The sequence below is a fragment of the Bombus affinis genome, chromosome 5 (assembly GCF_024516045.1).
Source record: "Bombus affinis isolate iyBomAffi1 chromosome 5, iyBomAffi1.2, whole genome shotgun sequence".
Classification (NCBI taxonomy): Eukaryota; Metazoa; Arthropoda; class Insecta; order Hymenoptera; family Apidae; genus Bombus; species Bombus affinis.
This window is the reverse complement of record NC_066348.1, coordinates 14,734,848-14,757,588: the sequence shown is the minus strand read 5'-3', so window position 1 is coordinate 14,757,588 and position 22,741 is coordinate 14,734,848. Positions and strand designations below refer to the sequence as shown.

Below are 22,741 nucleotides of genomic sequence, written 5' to 3'. Positions count from 1 at the left end.
GCGAGTCGAAGTTCTGCGCAAAAAGCACCGGCCAGCTTCGCCATCGCACGCGGGATCGCGAATAAGAGAAAAAGGAGCGATTCTGACCAGGTGGGTAAATCGCTGACGATCTCGACTTCCTGGAATCGTGGGAGGACGAGCAGAGGACGCTGGAAAGAGAGAGTGCTCGATTTTGGCGCGCGCGATCGTGTCTATGCGAATTGATCGAACGCTTAAAATTCTTTTTTAAGATATGAGGACAGAATTATCAAAACACGAGATATAGATATAGCAATTTATAACATAGATTATTTAACAAGACAGTTGCTATTTTTAAACTTCGTTCGTCCTCGTTCGTTTGCCGAACCCAATTTATTTATTAATGTCGCAGTGACAAGTTGACATAACGACAAAGGTTGGCGCAATAAAGAGATAAATGGCCGAATTTGATAATTCTTTCATCGAAAGTAGAAAGTAAAGTGTCTGTGTAGTCGGACGTAAAATTGTGCTCGTCGTTCGTACATAAATAATATACGTAAATCGGTGTTCAGATTATAGTTTCTTATATGTATCGGGCAACTTGCATAAAAGGCAGATGAAGATTAATAGACAGAATTGAGCTGTAAACGAAATTCTATTAAAATTATAGTTGAAGCATCCGATATGCTACGGCAACGCCGTATCGTAATACAGAGAAAGATCGTATAATATCAAAAAGAAGTGCTCGATACTCGAGTTAGTCGATAACAACGAATAAACGAAGAAGAGACTTCCTGGTCCCGCCAACGATCATTTTTCGCTGGCAATCCCCAAGCAGTAAGATAGTTGTAAAGATTCACGGGGCAACGCTCCCCATAACCGCAAATCCCATGGTCGGCAGACTGTAACGAGGGAAAAGTGGCGATGGAGTTGCGGCGGTGGCGGTGATCGCGACTCATTCGATGCATGAATTTCGTGGTCTCTTTGGTTGTCGGTAGAGAAGTCTACTCGGTCGTTCGATCGAGTGTGGAACAAGAGGAAAAGAGCGAGCGTATAAGCAGAAAGATGGAAGAGGGGAAAAAAGAAACGAAACGGAGTAAAAGAAGGAGGACAAGGAGGTGGAAAAAACAACGGAAAGTGGATCGTGGCCTGGCGGTGGTCGCCACGGTTAAAGTAGAACTGACCCCCAGTTGTCACGTTTAATTTATATGTTAATGAGCGCATGTCACATTTCAACGGTACGGAGCAGCCGCCCCGTGCACTTCTCCGCTCGCGATCACCGAGAGAAGAGAGAAGAGAGTTGCCCCGTTCATTCCACTCTCCTCCTGCCCTCCTTCGTACCGCCTGCCACAGGTTTATATTTAACCGCGCGCCACACACCATGGCACCCGGCGCAGCCCACTTTGCCGCGTTACTCTCCTGCCTTCTACTCTTTTTCCATCTCTTCCATTCTTTCCTCTTTCTCTATCTCTTCGGCCACCTACTCCTTCTTTCCATACTCTACTCCCTATTCCATCGCTATCGATCGCTCTTCTCTCAGTTGTTTTCTTTCTTCGATCCTTCACCTTCGTTGCTTCTCTCGTTGGTCTTTCAGCTTTCTGGCTTTCGCTCTTCCTTTGCGACGCTTGTGATTGTTTTCCCGCTGTTCGCCGATTCGTCCCCTCTTACTTGCCGATTTGTTTTCGACGATACTTTGTTTTCGCGGCCTTTGTTCTCTTGTTTAGCTGCTGAGTGTTCAAGGTTCCTTGCGTAATTTTTAAACTCGAAACGTTGGAATTCGTACGCGTGATTCGTTGATCGTTCATAAAAAATTGTAATCGATGGAAAAGTGTCACCGACGGTGTATGAATTTTAATGTAATGCTCGATCTAGAGATATCAACATCGTCCCTTAACACGTTGACTGTCATGGTGATTACGTGGTGGAATTGCAACAATGCAAAGTGCTAAATGTATCATGAAGAACTTAAGCGATTGTGTTGTTTTAACAAGGTATCTATACGTTATATATACAGTAACTAGGAAAAAATATACGCGCATACCCTCGTTTTCCAGTGACTGGTCTCTTCGTCAGGTTCTATATTTCAGTTTCATAGCGTCAAATTTCATTTTATCGGTACATACCACTAACGATAGATGATGCGAAATTTAATATATTTGGACCTAATTAATTACCACGTAAATGCTCTAATAAATACAACGGTGTGAAAATACTTCTCTCGTATAGTAGCCACTATGTATCGCGCTAAAATAACGAAATTTATCCACAGTCGACACGACAACTAACTATCCTTCTATACTTAATTTTACCTCTCTGCAAACATAAACTCCAACATAGAATGCAACATTTCGACCAAAACCTGCTAGAAACGCAAAACCAATACGAACTCCAACATCAACATTCGCTGTCCCAACTGGCTCGCATTAACTCGTAACGCAAACACTTGCCAGAGCGTGTGCACTTGAACGGACGCTAAACACGATCGGGAAACCGTGTGGATTGCAGAAATGCTCGGACTACAAGGCGTCGAAGGTGAACACGTTCGCGAGGACCGAACCACCGGACACGCAGGTGACGAAGTCGGTGATCGCGTTGTTGCTCCATTATGGCTGGAACAAATTCACTATCATCACGGAGAGTGCTTGGTCGACGGTGGCCAGGTCGCTGGAGGAACAGGCCACCAAGAATAATCTCACCGTCAATCATTACAAGACCGTGGAAGATCGACACACGTGCTGCGAGGAAAGGCTGCCTTGCTGTCAAGTCAGCGTATGGTTTCAACTCATACAGGAGACCAAAAATATGACCAGAAGTCAGTTGAAGTTTCGTTTACGTTCGATATTTCTCAGAAAGTCATCGAGACGACCGAAACGATGTGTTCGTCGAGAACCGCCTTCTCTATCGGCCTCTCGTTTCCGGTTCTGTTTGTCTTCGAATCGCGTGGCCTTCGTTTTTGAAACGGTTTTAGCGCGATTGTAACACGCGAGACTCGTGTTTCCTCGGTTCGAAATAGAGACGGTTCCATTGTACAACTCCATCGGTTGTTGAATCGCGCGAGTTCGAGCGAGATTTTAGTGTCCCAGATACTGGAATTGACCCCGTCAACGAAAGAATACAAATTGATCTTTAACGCGTTCGACTAAAGTCCAGTAGCGCGAGTTCGTTAAAAGACGGTAGAAACGAAATAGATAAAATTTCTCTTTCCTATCGCTAAACTTAATTAGACTCGATGCTATACTTGATATAGGACGTAATATTTACTAGGCTTAATCTTTAAAATTCTCTGAATGCCATTGAGGCTAGATCGCTTATAAAGCGAAAAACGACGCGTGTTATAGCGCAACAGCGATGATTGAACCTATATAGTGGTTGGAAAATTCTGTCGCCAGATATTGCTTACCAGGTAAAATTAACTAATGTCGAAGATTCGATCAAAAATTTGCAGTGCAGGCAACTTTCACATTCTTCGTTAAGCAGATCGATAGTTATATCTGTATAAAAATTCTTCACGAAGAAAAAATGTTTAATATTAAGAATCGATCGTTGAATCAATTGTAAAGGCTTTGTAGAACAATATTCGAATAATGAAAATAAAAATGTACGGATGTCGATGAAACGTGACAAAGTTTTTACAATGATACTTCAATTAATTCTACAGATTAATAGAAATCTCAGTTGAAACAGTCGATTTCTTTTCTCTCAGAGAAGAGGAACAGAAACAACAGAATTTTCCGATCGCGCGAATACTTTCCTTTCGTGAGTATTTTCGTGTGTTTCCTTCGTGAGAACTGGTACACGGTATATAGATCTATTTATTCCATGATCTCACCGATAATTGCGCGGCAAACGGAGCAGCCGTTTCCCGCCGGTAGGAAAATGAAGCGTGAAAGTCAGTTCCGTTCTGGAAATCGGTCGGTCGTCGTTGATGAAACGCTTCACGGGAGGCGGGAGCGCGTCTAACGGAAGGCGTAAATCTGTCGACAGTTTACATATTCCTGGGAACGGCGATGTCGCTGATAGACATGATGAACTCGATGCAGAATCAACGGCTGCTAGACAACGGGGAATACATGGTGATACACGTGGACATGATGACGTACTCACAGCGCGAGGCGCAAAAGTACTTATGGAGTAAGTACATACTATATACATCATACATTTACATACTATTAATATCACCAGACTGCGCATGTTTAAGCAATTTCATATTTTTACGATCCTATTTAAAGAAATGGAATCGAAGAATAGATTTGTTTTTATCCGCTAAATACTACAACGAATAGCGAATTTGAAGGATATTTTATGTATCTTGATATTTTAAATTTCCCGCTAATGCATAAACGTCCGCAGTCTAATAATCACGAACATCTTGCGCAATAATTGACCGACTAGTCCACAAGCTACAGATTATAGGCTATAGGCGTCCGTTGCACGGTTTTACAATTTTGCAACTGCCTTGAATTTCATTTTTACATCTTGAGCTGTTAATGATACTTGTACAAGAAAGTGACTTAGTTAGATAGTTAGTTTAGTAACGATAAACTGTACGTAAGAATAAGCTCTTGTTACTGTTACGCGTGAAAATTTGTCAGCACCGTAATTTCTAAAATTTCGCTAATAATAATTAGCGAAACGGCGCAAGAAGGCCCATAGCGGGTCCATTCCGGTAACGAAACGACTCGTGAAATTCGATTGACCCGATTCTTCGGTCTCCTTGGCGATCCTCCGGTGTTCCTTGACGAAACGTACCGCGTTCCTCGTTACCTCATCATTTCCGTATCTAATCCGAGATTAACTGAACGTCATGGGTCAGGCATGGCTCGCTCGTGACCCGGTTTCCCGCACGTGATCCGATTTTAATGGACGTTCCTCTAGAGTCGTCGGTCCCGTGTTGTTGCTCCGCTCTCGAAATCAGATATTTCCGTTTCCCTCGTACGAAAGAGGGTACAACACCGCTCCTTTTTCATCTCGCCTTGCACGCGATCGGTCTCTTACAGAACCGGAACACTTCGACAATCTGCGGAATTGCCTGGAGCCGAAGGACTTCCTCAAGAGGGCACGATCCCTGATGGTGGTAGTATCTACGCCACCCACACAGAACTACGAAGAGTTCACCAAAAAGGTCCGGGAGTATAGCAGCAAGGAACCGTTCAACTTTGTCATCCCTGAATTGCTGAGAAAATACGAAAAGGTAACTTTCTTTATATCAAACGTACGCTCTTCGTCGAATGTTGACTTCTTGTCTTATAATTATGCTATAAGGGCTATTAAAAGCGTAGGATCTATGCCTAAAAATACAGAATCTAGGTTTATTAGTAATTACTTAAATGCAAGATATTGAAACGTTAATTATTATTACGCATCACTACGAAATATATATTTCATAATAATACCCAAGTATTTGAAGCTAAAACTAGAGAACCAAGCTTTGTTAGAAATACAATTTGTATTTGTTAAATCGTAATTACGTCAAACGTTAAATCGCAACTGTGACACGGTAGATATCGTATTATATTATAAGAGGAGAAGCTGAAATTAAAATTCGTCTATCAATCTATAGAGTGATTTTCTGGTTTCAGTATGTGTCGATTCACGCCGCGTATCTTTACGATTCGGTGAAACTGTACGCGAGAGCCCTGGACCAGCTCCTGAGAGATCAACCAGAACACACCCTCGAGGAGATCGCCAGCAATGGCACTCAGATCATCGAGACGATTATCAGAAATCACACGTATCAGAGTACGTATTCGTATAATTTGCACCGCAAATTGCTAACACGATCAAGTTTGAAGTGGCTCGATCTCTCGACAAGGCTAGATCTGATTAGAACGAGTGGGTGCAATCGATATATGTATTGTTACGTAGATTCTTTGCGCGATTTCAAGACAGTTAGAAACACTTGAGAATTATAGATCAGAGATATTAGATATTAAAAAGATCATTCTCGGTGCTGGATATTTACGAAAAAAAATGTATAATCGTGTTCTGCGAAAACAGGTGTCAGCGGCGCGACGATCAAGTTCGATAAGTTCGGCGACTCGGAGGGAAACTTCTCGGTACTGGCCCTGAAGAAGGATCCGTTCCATTTCAACAACTTCTCCTGCGATTTCCAAATGAAGCCTGTAGGCCAATTTCAACAGGGTGAAACTCTAGTGAGTGAGTTGTTTACAGCATTCGTGCAGCTCATATCCATTCGCGGTTCTCGAATTACTCCTACGATCGTTCTAATCGGCAAAACTTAAAAGAAGTTTAAAATTATCAAAATACCAAGGGTACCGATCGTGTTCAGGTGTACAGGCCATCGGAGGCGATGGACTGGCCGGGTAAGAATAAGCCGGAAGCGGAACCTGGATGCGGTTTCCTCAACGAACACTGTCCCAAAGATGACACACACCTGCGAAGCATCGTGGCCGCTGGAGTGCTAGCTGTTTTATTGTTCTGCGCCGCGGTGATCACTATGAGCATATATCGAAGGTGGAAGATAGAACAGGAAATCGAGGGGCTGCTGTGGAAGATCGATCCGAGCGAGATACACGGATACCCTCATCTTGACAACATGATGTCCTCCCCTAGTAAGGTAAGATACCATTTACCGTTTTCTAATCCCTATATACTTGCGTAGGTACTTTATTTTATATATATTTGCATATCACATATACTTTGAACTTTTTATTTTATTTTATTTTATTTTATTTTAATTAAAAGCATAAAAATTCACAGTCTGGCAAAGAACGTGCGTATCTTTATTTAAGTAAACTCTAGAGGTAAAAAATGAACGCTATAACGACGACCGCTGGCGCGACAATAACACTGCGCGATCATTAACTATTAGCGCTCAATATACCTATTTATTTATCTAATGATTTTTCGAATTGTTACGCCATCTTCTATTGAACTGTCGTTGCAGTTAAGCTTAGTTAGTGCAATGTCCTACGAGTCAAGATGCGGGGGCCAGGTGTTTGCGCAAACCGGGCATTACCACGGGGTAGCAGTAAGGATAAAGGAGTTGAAGTTCTCAAAGAAGAAGGACATATCCAGGGACGTGATGAAGGAGATGCGTATCCTTCGCGAGATTAGGCACGGTAACCTGAACTCTTTCATCGGGGCGTGCGTCGAGCCAATGAGGATATTGTTAATTACGGACTATTGCGCCAAAGGAAGTCTTTATGTACGTCACCTTAATACACGAATGAACGTGTGTAATCTGGTCTGCTGGTGTTTTCAACGAATGATCGCATTGCGTATGTGTTTCAGGATATTATCGAGAACGAAGATATCAAGTTAGACGATATGTTCATCGCATCATTAGTTCACGATCTCATTAAGGCAAGTATATATACGTGTTCGCACGGCAGATCAATGATATGTATACCGATTGCAAAACTATTGTGAAAATATTGTTTGCTCCGTTTCAGGGTATGCTGTACATTCATGAGTCATCTGTGCTAGTCTGTCATGGTAATCTGAAGTCATCCAATTGCGTGGTGACCTCGCGATGGGTACTCCAAGTTTCCGATTTTGGCCTGCACGATATGCGGCACTGCGCCGAATCTGACAGCATTGGTGAACATCAGTATTATCGAAGTACGAAATTTAAAAAAAAAAACAAAAAAAAAGAAATATAACGATACTTTATTGTTCTATCGCCAATCGATTAGCGAACTGAAAATTATAGTCGTGTAAGTCATGATTTTGAGAATCTTTTAGGAAACTGACTGATCTACACCACTATGATTTTCTGCCCTTCGAATGATTTTTGTGACTCGATTTCTAATTGAAATATTTCTCTTACATAGACTTATTCTGGAAGGCACCTGAACTATTAAGGAATCCCAATGCTCCGATCAGAGGTACCCAGGAAGGAGATATTTACTCGTTCGCGATTATATTATTCGAGATGATCGGACGGAAGGGGCCGTACGGTGGCGTGAATCTAGAACCCAAAGGTAAATATCCGTGTGTAGCTAAAAATCCGTAATCGTTAACGATTGTCATTCGTTAATCGGCATTTGCCAAAAGGTATAGCTGCAGAAATATAAATATGAACGTTAACAAATTGACAGAAATCATAGACCGAGTGAAAAGGTTCCCAGAAGATGGTGAACCGCCGTTTAGACCTAACATAGAGATACTGTCCGAGTCTGAAGCAGACTGTGCTGAGTATATAGTTAGTACGATTACCGACTGTTGGGCGGAAAGTCCAGAACTTAGGCCCGACTTCAAAATGATAAGGACACGGTTAAAGAAAATGAAAGCGGGAAGGCATCGCAATATCATGGACCAAATGATGGACATGATGGAGAAGTATGCAAACAACCTCGAAGATCTAGTCAGTGAACGTACACGCCTTCTTTTCGAGGAAAAGCAAAAAACAGAGGATTTACTTCATCGAATGTTGCCTGAGTAGGTTGAACTATATAAATTCTTTCATTAAAAAGAAAGAAAAAAAAACTTTGCTATCTACATTAATGATACCACGTCTACGTTTCTTACAGACCCGTTGCAAATTGCTTGACAAATGGAATCGGTGTGGAACCTGAAGCTTTTGACTTGGTTACTATATACTTCAGCGATATCGTTGGATTCACTGCAATGTCAGCGGAAAGCACGCCTTTCCAGGTATGTTTTTCGATTAAACTAATCGTTAAGGAAACAAGATATATATCTTTGTATGGCTGCTATTATAATTCTTTCGTTTTTCAGGTCGTAAACTTCTTGAACGATTTGTACACTTTGTTTGACCGCATAATCAAAGGATATGATGTATATAAAGTGGAAACGATCGGCGATGCCTATATGGTGGTAAGTAAACTTTTTTTATAAATTTTATACATTTTTTTATTCTATATAATTCTACGATACATCGCTTTTGTCAGGTTTCTGGTTTGCCAATAAAAAATGGAAACAGACATGCCGGAGAAATTGCATCGATGTCCCTAGAATTACTTAACGCTGTGAAACATCACACCATAGCTCACAGGCCTCAAGACACTCTTAAATTACGCATTGGAATTCACACAGGTATCGTGCCTTGGGAAAAAATATTAAACGCAATAAAAATGACATAAATATACGTAACAAATATTACAGGTCCTGTAGTGGCTGGTGTTGTTGGTTTAACGATGCCTAGATATTGCTTATTCGGAGATACCGTAAATACAGCTTCACGTATGGAATCAAACGGCGAACCGTTGCGTATTCACATAAGCGAGCAGTGTAAAGATGCTTTGGATAAGATCGGTGGCTACATAATCGAAGAACGTGGCTTGGTTTACATGAAAGGAAAGGGAGAAGTAAAAACTTATTGGCTCACCGGAGCCACTGAAAAGGCCATTCAAAAACGAGAGGTTTGTATAAAAATCAATATAATAAGATTGTTACATCAATGTCATGTAATCTTGATTTTTATGTTAATCAGGTCGACGTCGGAGATCTTCCGCCACTCTTTTGTAGACCAAGAAGAAGTCCGAAATTAAATTCAGATTCTCGACAGGCTTCGTTACTAGGTGGTCTAGGAGCTGGCAGTCGCAGACAGTCGAGCGTTCCAAGACCAACGCCGGATGACTCCTCGTCTCAGTACGGAGGGTCCAGTCCAGTTCCTAAATCTCTTAACTCTCGGAAATTAGACCGATTTCCTCTGTACTTGACCGATAATATATCGAAGACAACGCTAGATAACGTTGCGTTGCAAGAAGAAGTTGAAAATCGGGCGGCTAACATTAAGATAGCACTCGATGATTTCTTTATCGACACGAGGCCGAAATTTAGGAAAAATGCAAGAGTTCTGTCGACGATTGCCTCGTCGTCCTCTACGAGCGATTATCCGTTCCAAACGATAATACGGGAGTCACGTTCGTTAGATCCTTTCCCATTGGAGCTCTATAATAAGAGGTTCGAGTCGCCGAATTTCTCTTGGAAGGAACCGAAGAAAAGTTTTCGATCGCTAGAGAATTGTGAAAAGTGCACACGGACTAACTCAAAGACGAATATTTCTGAGAAAGTGTTGAATAACAACTATCCGAATGGTAATGTAATAATAGTGCCCCATACGGACGAGTCGCCGAACGAAGCAGAGACACCATTACTAGGAGATGAGAGTGGTTGTATGGGAGAAATTATGCCTGTTAAACGTTGGCGTTCTCTCGATCAAGTGGTATCCGTTCCTAGTACAGACAGTGTGCCTGATAAAAAATCTTCCGCAAGAAATTCGATCAGAAGTTGGTTGGTAAATCTATTCAATAGCAATGGATTACGCAACAGCGATGTTTCCTTAAGAAGGGGTGTAATAGCAGGTTACGATATACAGTCGGAACGTGAAAGTATAGTTTGATAGAAAATTGATTTTGTAGTCGAGAGAAAGAATGAAGGGAATTCGAACATGGAATCTTCTACTATAAAACGTATGAGTGCACAAAAACATTCTTACATTTATGAGTCATAAGCATGATGTATTGTTGCCATTTTTTTAGCGTATAGATATGTGGAATGTGTGGGTATAAAAGTTACCGACCGTGTATATTTTTAATACCTAGATATTTTATGACTTGTATTAAAGTACGCTTTATATTGGCGGCAAACACGTTTTTTTTTTTTTTACATAGTGCGAGATTTATCTGTTAAAATTTTTAATCCGAGAATATAATAAAACTAGAATGACTTTTATAAAAATGATTCTAACCAAAGTATACACAAGTACAGAAATCATGTAAAAGAATCTGTCTCGACGTAGCACAAACGATTCCCATTCTAATACAAACAGAAAGAAGAACGTGCATAGTTGAAAATGTACATTTACGCAAGTTCAAATACACTCGTTTCAAACATATGTATGTATGTATATATATGTATGTATGTACAATTTCGATACTTGTTCACTGAAGGAAAGCAAATTATCCGTATGGCTGTGAAAAGTGAACTAGATTGTACCTAAGGTGCTTAGTAATATATCATCTTGTCAAATGTATATAAGTGAATAATAATATATAGATGTAAAAATAAAATGTAAATTAAAAGAAATATTATCTTCTGTAAGAGCTGATTAAAGATTCATCTTTTGAAATGTTGTATAACTCCAATTTTTAGTAGAAAAATACGTTTTTTCCTTTCTAACATATTTACTTCTTAAATAATAACATTATTACATACTGAAATATCATATACATTCTTTTTATATAGCTTAAAAATTGTATACATTTAATTACACTACATAACTTATAAATATATTGTACAGTTAAATATTTTAATCATGACCTGAAATGAACTTGGATATGAAGTCCTTTGGCTTTGGTTCCTGAGTTACTTTCCAATAATTCATTAATGTTGCAGCTGGTTTCCATTGAGAGCAAGTTTCTTGAAGTTCCATTTGTCCCTAATATAATATAGTTATTAATATATCTGTTACAGTATGTATGAAATAAACAACAATAATAAATATTAGGCTTACCTTAATAAGTAACATATCGATCACTCTTGTATCCTTTACATTGGCATGACGTTTAAATTCATCTCGTAACTTTTTTATACAATCTTCTTTTGTCACTGGAAGGTCATAGTTTGACACTATAAATTAATTATACATATATAAATATATAAATCTGACAATTTTGTAATGGAAATAATAACAGATTATAAATTATTTTTAGTGAAGTTCAAATAAACTAGGACGAAAATTAATACATTCTATTTTGTACAAAAAGAAACAAATTTGAAATACATATATCCATATACTATCTTAAATATTTAGGTTAGGTAACAACACATTTTCGTGATTTTCAAAAACATGCAATGATTGAAGTACTTACAGATAAATGGAATTTGGCGATACCATGTTTTATATAATGTTATTACTCTTCTATGAGCATCTATAGGACTTAGTGACAAAATTGGTTTCACTTTTTTTAAACCTACTGTTACACGACTAGCCATTTTTGCACTTCACATACGTACTTATGTATATTGTGTTCTGTATTCAGATCACATATGATACCAACATTTCCGATTAATATTCCCTCGTTAATATTATATAAGAACACCGTATAAAAACGTTGTATAATTCAAAATAAGAATAAGATATTTCTTTCTTATTAACAGTAATTCGTTTTTATACATTCCTATTTGAATCAATATCTTTATTATTATTTCCCTTTACATCATCAAAATCATGTCAGAAAGTTCATATTGCATAAAAATACAAAGATTAGGAATCTAGTTACTCATATGTTAAATGTGTACTGTTGAGAATGAATTTTAAATAAGGGAAGGGATAACAATTTTCTAGAAACTATAAGTTTGCGACACTGACAGTCGTTAGATTTATATGGCGCAGTCACTTACCCGGTTGCACAACTTTGCTTGCTTGTATCGTTAGATTAATCTGTCAATAAAAATGTATTTATAATCGATAAAAATATAAAAAAAGCGTATTTGGTTCTATAGTGTTAGTTCTTTATAATATTAATCGAAAGATATTATCTCTAAACAATTATAAGAAATCATATTTCATTTTAAAATATAATCTGTACTTCAAACTAGAGATAATTAATATATTTTCAAAAAGTAATTTATTATAATAAAAAATGGTAGTTAGGCAATATCAAGAAGAATTAAAATACTTAGAAAAGATAACTGAAACATGCTGGAGAATAAAGAAGGGTTTTCAACCTAATATGAAGGTAATTTGTTAATCATATTTTATCTTCTCATGTGTATTAAATATTTCTTTATTTATAGGTTGAAGGTGTTTTTTATGTAAATAACACGTTAGAACGGTTAATGTTTGATGAATTAAAAAATGCATGCAGACCAGGAGCAGTGGGTGGGTTTCTCCCAGGTATGAAACAGATTGCCAATGTTGCTGCTCTTCCTGGTATCGTTTGGAGGTCCGTTGGATTGCCTGATGTACATTCTGGATATGGTTTTGCAATTGGTAACATGGCAGCATTTGATATGAATGACCCAAAATCTATAGTATCACCTGGTGGAGTCGGATTTGACATAAATTGTGGAGTACGTCTATTAAGAACTAACTTGTTCGAAGAGGATGTTTCGCCTGTGAAGGTATTATTTTCTATCAGTTATGTTTTAATGAAATTATATCATAGGAAAAAAAATAAACCAATAGTTGTTTTTAGGAACAACTTGCCCAGAGCATGTTTGATCACATTCCTGTCGGTGTTGGTTCAAAAGGAATCATACCTATGAACGCACGTGATTTAGAGGAAGCCTTAGAAATGGGAATGGATTGGTCTCTCAGAGAAGGTTATATCTGGGCAGAGGATAAAGAACATTGCGAAGAGTATGGTAGAATGCTTAATGCAGATTCTTCTAAGGTATCAATGAGGGCTAAGAAACGCGGGCTTCCACAGGTAAGATATTAGGAGAATTTATAGAAATAAATATTTAACAATTCTTGATTACTACAACAATTTATTTTACAGCTAGGAACATTAGGTGCAGGAAACCACTATGCAGAGATTCAAGTAGTAGATCAAATTTACGACAAATGGGCAGCATGTAAAATGGGTATCGAAGAAAAGGGTCAAATTTGTGTGATGATTCATTCTGGTAGCAGAGGATTTGGACACCAAGTTGCAACTGGTAATAAATACGTAATAAATCCATTTTTAGAAAGCAGTGTATATTAAATTATTTATTTAGTACAGATGCACTTGTACAAATGGAAAAGGCCATGAAACGAGACAATATCGAAACTAACGATAGGCAGTTAGCTTGCGCTCATATAAAATCTCAAGAAGGTCAAGATTATCTAAAAGCTATGGCTGCGGCTGCCAATTTTGCATGGGTCAATAGAAGCTCTATGACATTCCTCAGTCGACAAGCATTTGCCAAACAGTTCCGACAATCTCCCGATGATTTAGACATGCATGTTATATATGATGTCTCCCATAATATTGCAAAAATAGAAGAGCATATGGTCGACGGAAAACAGAAAACCCTTCTAGTACATAGGAAGGTAAATGGAATGAAAGCAAATTGCTACTAACTATATTGAAGGATGTTTACATAATTACTATATTCTTCATAGGGATCTACAAGAGCATTTCCACCTCACCATCCTCTGATTCCTGTAGACTATCAATTAACAGGTCAACCTGTTTTAATTGGCGGCACTATGGGAACTTGTAGTTACGTTCTTACCGGAACTGATCAAGCTATGAAAGAAACATTTGGATCCACTTGTCATGGAGCAGTAAGTATTTCAGAACGTTTTTTATTTATAAAATTATCCAATGATACCTATATTAAATCAAAATTGCCTTTAGGGTCGAGCTTTATCTAGAGCCAAGTCACGCAGAAACTTGGACTACACAGATGTATTAGAAAAATTAGAACGACAAGGAATATCGATTAGAGTTGCTTCACCTAAGTTAGTTATGGAAGAAGCACCAGAGTCTTACAAAAATGTGACAGATGTTGTGGATACATGCCATGCTGCAGGTATTTCCCGGAAATGTATAAAATTAAGGCCAATTGCAGTTATCAAAGGATAATTAAACTACACGACGGTCTTATGCGCAAATAAAGTTACAAATAAATATATTGAAAATGATTATTAAACATACAGTTCAGTACCACGCTACAACTGAACACACAAAACGACTTAACAACGTAAATGTTTTGATACTATAAGCGTTTTCAGGACTAAGACATTAGATAACGTGTGTTTTCTTTCATATTTTCATTTCAAATACTCTATCTTTTAATAAATTTCTAACTGTTAAAATTCAATCACTTGTTATAAATATTCACGCTAAATTGTTATTCTCAAATTGAATGTTAATTATAATTAAATTATTGAGTTCAAAAATGATTAGAATCATTTAACAGTATTACGATTGTTAATATTACATCTATTTATTAAAAAAACGTATGAACTGAGCTCATACGTATTTATATATATATATTAGGTATCGTACATTTTTTGTAAATTATGTATATTTAACAGAAATATATAATTGGAATAAAAATGTATGGCGATTTTTGAACAACTTGTTACTTACACATTTCGATATGTTCGTTTTCATCTATTTTCCGGACTGAATAGGTATTAAGGAATATGGTATAATGAACAAGATTATTTTAAAAATATTACATTAGCATTTTATTAGATAAAATGTACAGTTACCTACGCACGAAGTAAGAAAGCTATATTAGACTAATTCGTTCGACTTTACACGGGAATTAAATTCGCTGTATCATGCTTAACAAATCCTCCAGTGACTACAGGAAGAGAAGAGCAAAGGTACAGAAGACAAGAGAATACGTCGGAAGACAAAGTTCTATTGTGTAGATAATGGAAGCTAACCATCACCATAAATAGTAAACGTTTCTCTCTCGCACGCGCTCTGATCTAACTATCTATGTATATTTATGTATAACTTGATTCAGGGTACTCGTATGTAACAATAAACGTACAACACGCTCGGTATGAACCCCCGAGAGGAAGATAACGGAAGAGTCTAGAAAGAGTCACTGGAGGAGTCGTTGAAAGAAATACAAGACCGACCAGCGAGAAAAAAAGTGATGTGGTCTGTACTGCATTCCATTGAGAATTATAAAATTACGTTACAAAAGAATAATTATCCTAGAGTACTTATGATAGGTGATAATCAGGAGACGGTTCAGCTACGGACTCAGTAGTGAACAGTGGATTTGGGAACTCTGGTGGGTGTGGCAGTGGTCCAGCAGTCTTTGGCTGGCGACGATACGCCATTAGCCAGCACGACACAGCAATAGCTACAGCGACTAGTGCCAAGAGTGCTGTAATTACTAGTGCTATCACAAAGCCGACCGTAGAAACGCAAATGTCTTCTACTCTTTGAGCTGAGGTGACTGAAACAGGAAAAAAAGATTGTATTGTAATAATAAAGTATATTTTAATTTTCGTTCAGCGTTAAAGCGACAAAGTGAAAAGTCAACTGAACAAGCTGCAAGAGTCAGAATTGACCTTTTCTAGAAATTAAGATCCTTCTCTAACTTAAGAAGAAAAGGATATGGACTTACTCTCAGCTGGATCTGCTGTAAACCTCTCTTCTCTCCTCTCCAGAGTGAATATCAGATTCGACTGGATCGTTATTTCTTCTCTAAGTTGTCCTTCAAAGCCGTCCGTGATGCTTAAAGACGTATCATTTGTCTCGGAACTCACGTCTCGACGGCGACGACCGAACGCGTTGTATCCTCGACAATTGACCTAAAAGGGTCATAATAATATTTTAATATCTTAATTAAAATCTTAATATTCTAATCATTTACTTCGAAGTACTTTGAAGTAGAAGGATACTCACGGGTTGACAACGTCCAAAGCACACACGGATATTGCACTGGAATCGAATATTGTCACTGCTTGGGAATTTAAAAGCATTGAAGCTGGCCATTAACGTCTGAGTTTCAGGATCCTGCTCCCATTCTCCGAATATCGTCGGATCCGTCGCGCAGCCGTTCTCATCTGTTACAATGTATTCGTTCTCCAAATTGTCTTCCATCGTTTTGGCCACACAATTTCGGGCAAATCCACCATAAATGGCTAAAATGATAAAATTATCATATAATTATAAGAAATATAAGGTTCACGATTTTTTTTTCTTTAATTAAAAGCCATATACTTACTTGAAGGCTGAACTTCGACTTGCAACATCAAATTATCTCCAATTTCAGCAGAGTTTATTTCATTTCCGCTTTGAGTAACGATCTTCATCAGACAGACTGGCGGAGGACCAGTGTTAGCAATGGTGCCAGCTGTAGTTAACATGGAGACATTGAAACCCAGGGTGACGTTTTGTTCTCCAGTTTGGTATATGCATTTGATATGGTATGCTTGAGTCTTGTATGTCATCAATTTCGGATGCTTTTGTATGACCAGTACGAAACTTGCTTGTCCCTGAAAATAATCATTTTGTATATATAATATTTTGAAACAAAGAATATAATAAAAATAATATATGTACTGGTAATACAATTAATAAATTTACATAAGAATAACTTACGTTTACATGTATCAATCCGCAATTTCCAAATGCCACCTTGAATATCTCGGTTTTGTGCATAGTTTCTGCTGGAATGGAAACAACCCTCCTGCACTGCTCATCTTTGCTGTGACCTTTGACATATAGAACACCATCGAATTCCTGATCGTGAAGATGTATTTCGACTTGCACCCCATCCGATAAACAGCTAACAACCATCTCTGGTCTGGGGAAATCGGTTCGCCATCGATTCTTGTCATCTAATAAGGGAAGATTAATATTTTATTATTAATAATTAATTATTAATAATTTGAATAACAAATATGACAACAATAGGAGTCTCTTGTAAGAACAATTGCTTACAGCATTGAGTATAAGCATTTCCAATATAACCATTGATGCATATGCAAATAGCTTGATGACGAGTTGCATTACAGAGTGCATAAAGACCACATAATTGAGTTGAACAAGGATCTTCACATGTTTGGCTGGTTTTATCGCAGAATCTGTTATCAGCACAGTCATCGTCGTGTTTGCACTCGATTATGTCAACTACAAATACGTTTCATTAATTAAACAAAATTTAGGTAAGCAGGAATACTTATCAAAATAATATTTATTATATAACATTCTTTTCATACCCAATTTGCAATATCCATTCCCGTCCAGTCTGTATCCATGATGAATCGGACACACACAGCGACCATATTCATCGATGATCATACCGTTTTCCAAAGCACACACACAGTATCCTTCATCATTGATGATCATTCCAGATTGTTTCCTACACGGTATACAAACTTCTGTTTCATCCTTAGCTGATCCAGGTGGACATACACAATTGCCATACTCATCGAGAATTTGACCCTTTTCTACTGGACATACGTTGGCTGTAAGATAAAGCAGATTCATTTAAAAACTATTTTATAAATTGCTCGATCATTTTTCGCTAAAAGTCGTTTGATATAAAGCAAGAAATTACTTTTGTCACAGCGGACGACTGCGTTTCCTCTATATCCAGGAATGCATTCACAGATCATGGTTCTTACAGGAGACGTGTCGAGTACTTTACAATCCGCGTTTATTCCACAAGGTTCGATCTTCACGCAAGGATTGATGCACTCGCCATTGAAGCAGGCGGTCTGAGATGGACATTCGTTATCCGCCTTGCATTTCTCTGTCACTGAGTATTAAGAAACAACGTTAAGAAAAAATAACAAAAAGGTAATACCTATAGTATTATAAAAATCGAATCACTCTTACGTTTAGTACATCCCACTTTAGTATCTCCGATGTAACCGGGAGGGCAAGCACACTCGACTACATGGTTATAGACGTTACAATCCATGTTCCCGGAGCAAGGATTTATTCCACAAGGATTCTCGCAGCGCTCGTTAATGCAAGCTTTGTTCGTGGGACAATCAGAGTTACTCTTGCAACCAAGAAGGACACAGGAAACTCTAGGATTGCCTCCATATCCTGGTGGACACTCGCAGATAGCTTTGTGGTTGATACCATTGCACTGAGCGTCTTTTCCGCAGGTGGTGATTAATGGAGAACAGACTGGAACACAGTTGTGCTGGACACACGCGTGTGATCCGCTGCAGTCACTATCTGTGCGGCATCCGGCGACTGAAAATTAAATTACATTGAACTTCAGACAAATTTGTCTTAAAAAGTTAAATTATCATCAAATTTTTATTAGATAAACTTCTACTTAGCTTCCAATATTTAGGTTTCATTCAAAAAATGTGATTTTACATAAACATCCGCTGTCTATATGTATATGATACTAGAACTTACTGCTTAATCTTTCCAAAATCGACATCTTTCGCCTCTGAGAAAAATGGTTAATGACAGAAGCACAGTCTTACCTTTAGTGCAAGCCAAGTCAGGATTTCCATCGTATCCCAGAACACAAGAGCAAATTGGTTTGTGATTTGCAACGCTACATTTCGCATTGGGGCCGCAGGCACAAGGATTCTTGCACACCGCGTTAACACAGGACTTTTCTGAAGGACAGTCGCTATCGTTAGTACATTCAATCTCCAAAATCGGTTTCGTGGGTCTACAAGTTCCGCTGCCGCTGCTCACGTATCCACTAGGACATACACAGACCATCGTTCGAACCGGGGACGTCGGAAGGACTTTGCATTCTGATGGATCGCTGCAGGGTTGCACGACAGTGCAAGGATTCTGGCATTTATTATCAAAGCAGGCCAACAAATTAGGACAATCACTGTCCTCTTTACACTCTGGTCTTTCTTCCGGTTTACAAGCGATGTAAGGATTGCCTGTGTGATGAGGTGGACAACGACAAATGGGTAGATGATTAAAGACTCTGCATTCGGCTCTGGACGAGCAAGGATTGCTATGAACGCAAGGATTGATGCACTGCATATTGATACAGGAATGGTCTCCAGGACAGTCGCCATTGCTGTAGCAACCGATTACTCTGCATCGATCCAAAGGATTTCCATGATAACCGTTACGGCATCGACAGTCAGCTTTATGGTTGTTGGGGAAGCATTCTGCGTTTACTCCACAGTTATCGGAGATTAGGCAAGGATTCACGCAGTTGTTGTTCACGCAACTCTTGTCTAGAGCACATTCGCTGTCGCGCGTGCACTCTACGGAATAGCAAGCGATATCCGGGTTGCCTTGGTAGCCTTCTTCGCAAGAGCAGATCGGTTTGTGATTTCGTACGATGCACGCAGCGTTGGTACCGCAGTTACAAGGGTTCCTGCATTGTCTGTTGATGCAGGACTCTGTGTCGCTGCACTCGTCGTTTGTCGTGCAAGTGCCGATTATTGCTATTTGGACTGGAAAATAAAATATTAGTAGAAAAATGCAAAGTTAAACCAAAGAAGTCTGTGATTTTAACCTTGGAGTTACTTACTTGGTCTACAAACGCCGTCAACGTCAGTGGTCCAACCTTCGGGACACGTGCACGTCATGGTCCTCACGGGCACAGTGTCCAAAACGTTGCAACGTGCATTCTGCAGACATGGTTTGATCACTGGACAGGGGTCGATACACTTATTTTTAATGCACACCAATTTGTCAGCGCAATCAATATCGATTCTACATTCTGGTTCGTCGAATGTTATCGTGGGATGATGTGTACAATAGGAATATGGATTTCCAGCAGGAATATTCTCTGGACAACGGCAGGTGGCCACGTGATCCTGAACGTAGCAGATTGCGTTTTGAGCACACGGTGAATCTTCTAGACAAGGACTAACGCAGCGTCCGCTGTCGCAGGCTAAATTTCGAGGACAATCGTGGTCAGCACTGCATTCCACTCTTTCACAATGCACTTCCGGATTGCCTAGATAACCTGGACCGCAACGACAAATGGCTCGATGGTTTTGGCCGTAACATTCTGCGTTTATCGCACACTTGTTCTCCAGGATGCAAGGATTCACGCATTGGCCATTGTAGCACGTTGCTGCGCTGTTGCATTCACTGTCCGATTCACAGTCCACTGAAGAAAAAAAAGATTTTGTAAAGTTGCGAAGCTCAATTAATTGGATTATTTTCCTATAAATTTTATGGAATTTTATGAAATTGAGAAACTTAATTAGATCGAATTATTTTTTCAGAATTTTGTTAACTTACATTTGAAGCAACCTAGTTGAGGATTTCCAGAATAACCAGGCGGACAGATACAGGATGGATAATGATCTACGACGTTGCACTTGGCGTTCGGACCACAATTGCAAGGATTGATGCACAAGTTGTTTACACAGGCAGCGTTACCCGCACAATCGCTGTTCGAAGTACATTCGGCTACAATTTCCGCTGTAAAATAAATAAGTATACATCGTAAATCATTTGCGAACAGGGTGATATATCGACTTTGTTATTCGTATAGGCATATTAATTTTCTCAAGTTCAAAACACTTACGTGGAACACAGTTGCTTCTTGGATCACCAATGTAGTTGGCAGGACATCTACAGACTGGATTGTGATTGTTCGCGTGACATAGTGCATTTCTGCCGCATGGGTCCTCAACAACGCAAGGATTCACGCAGAGAGAATTTATGCACCGTTTGTCGTCGGAGCACTCGCTGTTGGCGTAGCATTCTGGACGAACTGGTGGTAGTGGTATTGGTACTGGAATGGAAAAATGAACAACTTTCAGTATACGAATGTACAATATAATTTTGAACTGTGAATTATTATATTTATTTATTATTTAGCTACTATATTTGATATTATAAATATATTCAAAACTTACGTCTACCGCACTCGATGTAAGGATTGCCAGTAAATCCAGGCGCGCAATGACAGATTCCATTTGCCACACATTGGGCATTCACTCCACACTGAGTGGTCAGACAAGCCTCGATGCAAGTTCCACCCACACACTTGTCAGAATCGTTGCAGTCCTGATCTTGGTGGCACTGCAGGACTCCTAATGTTGAAAACAAAATTCATATTGTAACAAAATGATGTACTTTCAAATGATATATGTAAAACTACTAATAGTATAAGATTATTGACCAAAGAATATAATATAATGATTGTTTGAAATAATGTTTACCGATTTCCTTGCACAGTCCATTTACGTCGGTGATAGTGTTTGCAGGGCAAGTGCAGATCATCGTACGAAGAGGCACCGTGTTCAGTACTTTGCATTCTTGTTCACCAGAGCACATGTTAGAGGATAAGCAAGGATCTTGGCATTTTGAGTTGATGCATGCGAAATATGCTGGACATTCGCTGTCTTCTTTGCACTCTGCTTCAATTGGCACACCTTGGAGAACAAGAGAATTATTTTTAGTTTCGATTCTTCACCGAGGATGCTCTATATTATGCTGTACGTTAACTACACCAAGGTCAAGGTTTAATTAAAACAATGTTAACAACGTGAAAGAAAACTCAACTTACCACTGCACTCAACATATGGATTTCCAGTAGTTCCCAGAGGACAAGTACACTTAGGCTGATGATTTCTCGCGACGCATTTCGCATTATCCGCGCAAGTATCTTCCTCGCAAACTGGTCGACAGACTCTGTTCAACCTGTCGCAGGCTTCGTGATCTGCGCAATCCTCGTTGTAATGGCACACTGTGGAAATGCAGGCGATTCTTGGGTCGCCTTGGGTACCTCGTGGACAGACGCATTGCGCCCTGTGAGAGACCGCGATACATTCTGCGCCACGACCGCACGCGATATCTCCAACCAGGCAAGGGGTGACACAATTGTCGCGCAGACAGGTCTTGTCGTAAGGACAATCGCTATCTGACTTGCACTCGGCTAGAAAGAAAGAAAATTTTTCTATTATCTTTTAAAGTTAGTTCAAAGATATAGTTTAAAAAATGTTGGAGCGTAGAATTGCAAAGCTCAAAACTTTGAAGTATAAAGCGTGATGCAAATTGGACCAGCACGTTTTTACTTTTGAAGATGTACTGGAAAATTTGAAACAGATGTCTCATGTTGAAATACATAAAAGAATTCGAGATAGAAGGACGCAAAACTAACAAAAAAATAAAATTTGACATCAAACATTTCTTCGTATATTAAGTTTTATCTCTGGAGAACGAAACGTCTTGTAACAAACTTACGTTTGAAACATTGCACTTGAGGATCTCCCGCATAGTTCTGCTGGCAGCGACAGGTCGGATGATGATTGACAGTGATACATTCCGCGTTCAAACCACATTGCGTGCTGACACATGGACTCTGACATAGCTGGCTAATGCAAGCCTCGTTGGTCGCGCAATCTGCGTTCGTTGTACACTCCGGGAACGAGTCAGTGTCTAAAATAAAATTAAAACGTTTGTTTCAGTCA

At 39.0% G+C, this 22,741-nt stretch overlaps 4 protein-coding genes across 53 annotated transcripts in view; 2 read left to right on the top strand and 2 right to left on the bottom strand.

Annotated features, from left to right (window-relative positions):
• The first annotated feature begins 1,724 nt into the window (after nucleotides 1–1,724).
• Nucleotides 1,725–11,033, top strand: LOC126915951 (receptor-type guanylate cyclase Gyc76C-like). Its single transcript, XM_050721181.1, has 17 exons — nucleotides 1,725–1,949; nucleotides 2,464–2,770; nucleotides 3,943–4,089; nucleotides 4,956–5,149; nucleotides 5,538–5,697; nucleotides 5,956–6,110; nucleotides 6,248–6,535; nucleotides 6,866–7,126; nucleotides 7,213–7,284; nucleotides 7,374–7,542; nucleotides 7,755–7,904; nucleotides 8,022–8,361; nucleotides 8,454–8,577; nucleotides 8,662–8,760; nucleotides 8,835–8,979; nucleotides 9,049–9,305; nucleotides 9,377–11,033. Exons 1-17 carry the CDS (start codon nucleotides 1,908–1,910, stop codon nucleotides 10,286–10,288), a joined length of 3,822 nt encoding a protein of 1,273 aa, XP_050577138.1. The 5' UTR covers nucleotides 1,725–1,907; the 3' UTR covers nucleotides 10,289–11,033.
• A 67-nt stretch (nucleotides 11,034–11,100) lies between these two features.
• LOC126916034 (NADH dehydrogenase [ubiquinone] 1 alpha subcomplex subunit 6) lies at nucleotides 11,101–11,927 on the bottom strand. Its single transcript, XM_050721389.1, has 3 exons — nucleotides 11,760–11,927; nucleotides 11,402–11,517; nucleotides 11,101–11,326 (listed from the first exon to the last, which is right to left on the bottom strand). Exons 1-3 carry the CDS (start codon nucleotides 11,881–11,883, stop codon nucleotides 11,198–11,200), a joined length of 369 nt encoding a protein of 122 aa, XP_050577346.1. The 5' UTR covers nucleotides 11,884–11,927; the 3' UTR covers nucleotides 11,101–11,197.
• A 336-nt stretch (nucleotides 11,928–12,263) lies between these two features.
• Nucleotides 12,264–14,966, top strand: LOC126915989 (RNA-splicing ligase RtcB homolog). The gene is made up of 7 exons (XM_050721316.1): nucleotides 12,264–12,629; nucleotides 12,688–13,014; nucleotides 13,089–13,322; nucleotides 13,395–13,554; nucleotides 13,620–13,930; nucleotides 14,003–14,167; nucleotides 14,241–14,966. Exons 1-7 carry the CDS (start codon nucleotides 12,534–12,536, stop codon nucleotides 14,466–14,468), a joined length of 1,521 nt encoding a protein of 506 aa, XP_050577273.1. The 5' UTR covers nucleotides 12,264–12,533; the 3' UTR covers nucleotides 14,469–14,966.
• An 86-nt stretch (nucleotides 14,967–15,052) lies between these two features.
• LOC126915937 (uncharacterized) overlaps nucleotides 15,053–22,741 on the bottom strand; it is a 114,897-nt gene continuing 107,208 nt past the window's right edge. For all 50 annotated transcript variants that reach the window (XM_050721084.1, XM_050721085.1, XM_050721100.1 and 47 more), the window contains 17 exons: nucleotides 22,515–22,709; nucleotides 21,838–22,206; nucleotides 21,491–21,703; nucleotides 21,185–21,361; nucleotides 20,851–21,060; nucleotides 20,562–20,744; nucleotides 19,840–20,427; nucleotides 18,815–19,762; nucleotides 18,204–18,572; nucleotides 17,923–18,123; nucleotides 17,582–17,830; nucleotides 17,304–17,492; nucleotides 16,962–17,200; nucleotides 16,585–16,855; nucleotides 16,263–16,501; nucleotides 15,982–16,168; nucleotides 15,053–15,810 (listed from right to left, as the gene is read on the bottom strand). In XM_050721084.1, the coding sequence (XP_050577041.1) occupies nucleotides 15,572–15,810; nucleotides 15,982–16,168; nucleotides 16,263–16,501; nucleotides 16,585–16,855; nucleotides 16,962–17,200; nucleotides 17,304–17,492; nucleotides 17,582–17,830; nucleotides 17,923–18,123; nucleotides 18,204–18,572; nucleotides 18,815–19,762; nucleotides 19,840–20,427; nucleotides 20,562–20,744; nucleotides 20,851–21,060; nucleotides 21,185–21,361; nucleotides 21,491–21,703; nucleotides 21,838–22,206; nucleotides 22,515–22,709 (5,066 nt within the window). In that variant the 3' untranslated portion in view covers nucleotides 15,053–15,571. The remainder of the gene's footprint in view (nucleotides 15,811–15,981; nucleotides 16,169–16,262; nucleotides 16,502–16,584; nucleotides 16,856–16,961; nucleotides 17,201–17,303; nucleotides 17,493–17,581; nucleotides 17,831–17,922; nucleotides 18,124–18,203; nucleotides 18,573–18,814; nucleotides 19,763–19,839; nucleotides 20,428–20,561; nucleotides 20,745–20,850; nucleotides 21,061–21,184; nucleotides 21,362–21,490; nucleotides 21,704–21,837; nucleotides 22,207–22,514; nucleotides 22,710–22,741) is intronic.